The 6145-nt window shown below is 35.1% G+C and overlaps 1 protein-coding gene across 1 annotated transcript in view; it reads right to left on the reverse strand.

The window, feature by feature from the left end:
- LOC105814684 (putative RNA-binding protein Luc7-like 2) overlaps positions 1-6145 on the reverse strand; it is a 69585-nt gene that overhangs the window by 19737 nt on the left and 43703 nt on the right. Inside the window, exon 3 of the mRNA XM_012649751.1 lies at positions 2146-2244. Coding sequence (XP_012505205.1) covers positions 2146-2244 — 99 coding nt within the window. The remainder of the gene's footprint in view (positions 1-2145; positions 2245-6145) is intronic.

Below are 6145 nucleotides of genomic sequence, written 5' to 3' on the forward strand. Positions count from 1 at the left end.
TTAGACCAGAATAAATTCAAGATGGATCAAAGATTTAGGTATATAAAATTAAGCCAAAAAATATCAGAAGAAACTACTAGAGAGAACTCTTATCACCTCAAAATAAAAATGAAAAAATAAAATTCTGCAAAGCAAAAAGAAAAAAAAATCCAGCCTGGTGGGGTGGCTCATGCCTACAATCCCAGCATTCTGGAAGGCCAAGATGGGAGGACTGCTTGAGCTCAGGAGTTCAAGACCAGCCTGAGGAAGAGCAAGATCCCATCTCTACTAAAAATAGAAAAATTAGCTGGGTATCAGAGCACGGCCTGAAGTCCCAGCTACTTTGGAGGCTGAGGCAGGAGGATCGCTTGAGATCAGGAGTTTGAGGTTGGGCAGTGAGCTATGACGACACCAGTGCCCTCTACACAGGGCAACAGAGTGAGGCTCTGTCTCAAAATACCAAAAAAAAAAAAAAGAAAAGAAAAAAATATTTGCAATGTATATATCTAAGGAAAAAACTAATCTTCATAATATGTAAAGAGTACATTAGTACAAATCAATTAGAAAAATGCTAATATCCAAGATTAGCCAATAACCCCCGAATAGCTGCAGTGACAGTTCACTAAAAAGGAAATATATCTTAAATATATGCGATATGTTCAAACTCACTCATAAGAGAAATGCAAATTAAAATTATACTTATATTCCACATTTCATCTATCAAAGTTGTCTAAAGAAATCTGGACAACACATTATGTGGCCAGAGGGGAAACAGATGATTTCACAAATTACTGGTGGGAGTGTAAATCAATAATTCTCATAAACAGCAACTTAGTAATATTTATAAAATTAGTATTTGACTTAGCTGTTCTATTTCTACATATTTATCCTATAAATACTCAGTGTGTGAAAATAATGTATCATCATCCTATAATAGAAAAAGACTGAAAACAGCCTAACGATGATGAGCCCTGCTGTGATTTAAGCCCAGAGTATATTACATCATAATCCAATTACTTTAAGGTGTTTCACTTGATTGTTCCAGCCACACATTAAATTCTATTTACAACGATAATTTTCATTTCCATTAGCAGAAATTCTTGGATGTCCAGAGAAGTAAAGACAGGGGAGCCTATTTATTGCTTGAAATCCCAAACCAAATAAAAACACATAGTATCTCATTAATAAAAAGTATCATGAGATTTATGCACATTAGTATGTTTTATGTAATGCTGATGCTTCATACAGACGCTTTAAATAAATCCTTTCTATAAATATGAACAAAAAGTTTCCCTATTTTTATACCAGCAATTTTCATGTAAAAGCAACAATATGGTCACATTTTGGGTTCTTTTAGATACCTAAATGGTATCTTCTATTTCTTCCATTAGTTTTACATTAAAAACCTCAGCCTTAATACCCACCCCCATATGCATATACAGCCATCCCTAGGTATCCACAGGGGACTGATTCCAGGATGCTCAAGTCCCTTATATAAAATGGTGTAGTATTTGCATGTAATTTACACACATCCTCCCATATACTTTAAATTATCTCTAGTTTACCTATAATACTTAATACAATGTAAATGCTCTGTAAATGTTATACTGTAATGTTTAGGGAATAATGACAAGGAAAAACGTCTATATTAATACAGGTTCAGTACAGACACAACAATCCATCTTTTTTCCCTGAACATTTTCAATCCAAGGTTTTTGGTTTTCGATCCAAGAATATTTTGAATCCATACGTGCAGAAATCATGGATACAGGAAGCTGACTGTATATACATATATACATGTGAAAAATAAATATGAATGTAAAAAATTCAGAATAACTAGAGAAAGACCCTTATATACACTAGAAATTAGTTGATTACATTTGTTTAAAGTGGTATTTCCTTATCATTACATTTTATTAGGAAGAATATGCTTAATTTTCAAAGGAATATATAAATTATGTGACTTTTACACATTTTCTTAAAATATTCAGTCTCACTTCATATTTTAAAAAGTGTTATCAAGAAAGTACATGATCTTAAGTATATATTACACTTCATATAACCACAATGAAGACAATTTGCTAAGAGTTTCTCCTGTTGACATATTAATCCATATTGAAAATGTTTTATTGCAAAAATATAATCCATTAAAGCAAAATCACATACATCAAGTTCAAAGAAAAAGTCTTGTTCTTTGGATGCAATTTCATAATCTGCTCGTAAAGCCAGGTCATGGACTTTTAGACACTCTCCAAGATCCATTCTCTGGAGGGGGAAGAAGATACATAATATTAAAACAGAAAACACTTTTCAAAAATACATTAACAACCACAGTTCTCTTCAGAACACATATTAAGTCATACAGATGCTGCTTTGTTTATGGACTTTCAAATTACAAAATTTCAAGGACAAGTATAAAACTTGGTGTCAGAAAAATAACAGCACCATTCTGTCTACAACAGATGGGAACAGTGATCACTTTTGTACTTAAGAACAAATGAATATGACAAGCTTTTCGGAATCCTAAAAAACCTTCTAGCTTCTATATCACAACATATTTCACTTTAGCCTCATAACACAGGACAGATAACATTAATTTAAAACCAAACTAAACGTATAAATCAAATTGCTGAACTGTGGTCAATGTTCTTTGAAGAGCATTGTTTTTCAAATAATGACGGAGTCCTCAAAAATCAGACTGGTGACCCTTATATCAGACAACAATCCAACTGAACTAGTAAAGAGATAACTTATTAATAAGACTCCATACAAATTCACAAAGAACAAGTACCTAATCCTACCTAAGACAAGCATATGTCAGGAAAATAAAAACTCTTACTGAACACTAGAAACTTTCTACTTAGAATTTCCAATTAGACATTATTTACCAAACTAGAGGCTTTTCTCATATCTGAGACATAATCCCTAAAAATCCATCCATTGTTACATGTATCTGGGCAACTGATAAAATCTTCCATGAAACCCTTTTGGGGGAAAATTGAGCAAGATACAAAGATAATTACAGATGTGATTAATGGGTGATCGAAGCAGAGATTTTCCAGTTGGAGATATGTGACCAGAATGTCTCAAAATCTCTGAAGGGTTGGTGAAAAGGGAGTACAAATAACTCAGCAAAGTGGCTGGGTACAGTAGCTCATGCCTGTAATCCCAGCATTTTGGGAGGCTGAGGCAAGACGATCACTTGAGGCTACAAACTCAAGACTAGCCAGAGTAAAATACTAAGACCTCGTCTCTAAATTTAAAAAAAATAACAATAATAATTCAAAAAAGTGTAGTAAATATTCCTTTTGGTTTTGTTACAAAAGCTATACACAAAGTAAAAGTACAACAAAACACAGACAGCAGTGAAGTCATTCCTTCAATTAATTACTAAATACCCACTTGTACCAAGCACTACGCTTTACACAGACATAGTCTCTGACTTCACAGAACTTACGTTCTAGAAGAGGGGTAACAAATGATAAAAAGAACGTCTATGAACAAAGTTGGTGACCTAATAAAATAGTAATGTTCCTCATAATCATGGAGGCCACTTGGGAAGAGGTAGTCAAAGAAGACCTTTCTGACAATGATGCATTTACTGGATCTAGAGAATGAGAAGCAAACGAACCTTAGGAAAAGCCAAGAAAAGAGTGTTTCAGTTTCTATGAAAGATTAAGAGGACAGATCTTTAAAAAAAAAAACAAAAACAAAAACAAAAACAAAACTATGCCAGTATTAATCACAGCCAAGTTTCTCTTAACAAGAAACAGGTCTGCAGTATCTATAGCAAACAGGTCTGGGACTTAACTTTGTATACAGTATCTAAAAATGAGGCTGGGTGTGATGGCTCAGATCTATAATCCTAGCACTTTGGGAAGCTAAGGTGGGAGACTGCTTGATTGCAAGGAGTTCTAGACCAGCCTATGCAACACAGTGAGACCCTGTCTCCACAAAAAAAGAGAAAATTAGCCAGTGGTGGTAGTGCACACGCGTAGTCCCAGGAGACTGAGGCAGGAAGATCACTTGAGCCCAGGAGTTTGAGGTTGCAGTGAGTTATGATCACGCCACCGCACTCCAGCCTGGGCAACAGAGCAAGACCCTATCTCAAAAAATAAAAAGTGAAATTAAAAAAAAAAAAGTAAAAATGACTCTGCCTATTTAACTTTCTTGCCAACAACGTGGATAGGATATGTATAAAACAAAGAATATGGTCAATTTTGTACAATTGTACAATTGTACATCCCAAATTAAAAAGCATAGCAAATTCATTGGATCAAGATTCAAAAGGATTAATAGAATTTAAATAAATAAATATGAAGTCATATAGTTAGTTATATATTCAAGGAAACAAATTTACAAATAAGTATGATGAAGCCAGGCACAGTGGCTCATGTCTATAATCCTAGCGTTTTAGAAGGAGAAGCAGAAAAGAATCAATTGCAAAAAGAAAACCCTAAGTCGAGACTGTTGGCTGATAGGCAAATAAAAGAATCAATTGGAAGGAGAAGCAGAAGGATCACTTGAGGCCAGGAGTTCAAGACCAGCCTGAGCAAGAGCAAGACCCTGTCCCTACAAAAAATAGAAAAATTAGCCAGGCGTGGTGGCACACATCTGTAGGCCCAACTTCTTGGGAGGCTGGATCACTTGATCCCAGAAGTTTGAGGTTGCAGTGAGCTGTGATGATGCCACTGCACCCTAGCCTAGGCAACAGAATGAGACCCTGTCTCCAAAAACAATAACCAAAAAAACAAAGTCTGACCAGATAATCAGACAAATTAAAAAACTTAAGTAGTCAAGAGTAAGGATTACAGTATGGCATGACTGATATAAAGCTATATGGTATAAAACGAACTTAAAGAGGACACAGTATGAGCAACATGAGAAATCTCTACTGAAGGCTGGTTTTAAAGCAAATCACTGCCCTCCAAAACACTGTCTATGTGCTAAGACATTTCAAAAAACGGGTATGAATAAAAACCAAGCTATATATACAAAAAAATCAGGGAACAAAAGTAATTAGATGGAGAAGAGAAAAATCAACTAAGATGTGAACCTAGTCATCAATCAACTAAGGAACATTTCATTAAGAAGCAGAAATAGATTTATTATGGCCCCAAGGGACTCAAGTGAGTCAGATTTTAACTCCCCTCAATATAAGAAAATACTTACTAATAATCACAGCTTTCCAAAGTGGAACAAGCTTCCTCAGGGTTAGTGAGCTCCCAGATAACTGAGTAGTTCAAATACAGTTCTGACAACTATTTTTCTAGGAGACTGAGGAAAGAATTCAACCATCGAGTAGTTTTTTTGTTTCTTGGTTTTTTGTTTGTTTTTTTTTTTTTTGAGACAGGGCCTCACTCTGTCACTGGAGTTAGAGTGTAGTGGCCTCATCATAGCTCATGCAGCCTCAAACTCCCAGGCCCAAGTCATCCTCCTGCCTCAGCCTCCCGAGTAGCTGGGACTACAGGCATGCACCACCATGCCCTGCTAGTTCTTTCTATTTCTTGTAGAGATGGGGTCTCTCTCTTGCTCAGGCTGGTATCGAACTCCCGAACTCAAGCAATCCTCCCACCTCGGCCTCCTGAAGTGCTGGGATTACAGGTGTGAGCCACCACGTCCAGCCATAAAAAATATCATAGTAGAGCAAATCAAAGGGTTAATTTATACATTTGAGTGTACTGTCAAGTACACATTAATGACAATATTATGTTAATGACTACATTAGTAACAGAAATTGGCATAGCAACATCTTCAAATAACTAAATACACTAGCTTTGGTATATGCTTATATATTTGCTCAATCCTATGAGACAGATCTTGAACCAAATTACAAAACAATGTGAGAATATATTCCTGCTATCAAGGAATTTATATTCACAATGAAAAAAACAAGACATTAAAGTTACAAATGTACCCAAAGATGTACATACAGGGATTTCAGTACCACATCATACACCAAAAACAGAAACAAAGATTATTAATGTATTAAAACTCACCAGATAAGAAAAACAAAAAACAGCTATCCTAACAAAATATTACGCATTTTTTTTAATGAACACAACTGATAATGGAAACCTCTTCAAGAAAACTGCAAAAGCATTCAAAAAATATAATGCCATTTGTTAACACACACATACGCTTGTGTAAATGCAAATAAAGGATA

This window comes from Propithecus coquereli, unplaced genomic scaffold, assembly GCF_000956105.1.
Source record: "Propithecus coquereli isolate 6110/MARCELLA unplaced genomic scaffold, Pcoq_1.0 Scaffold302, whole genome shotgun sequence".
Taxonomy (NCBI): domain Eukaryota; kingdom Metazoa; phylum Chordata; class Mammalia; order Primates; family Indriidae; genus Propithecus; species Propithecus coquereli.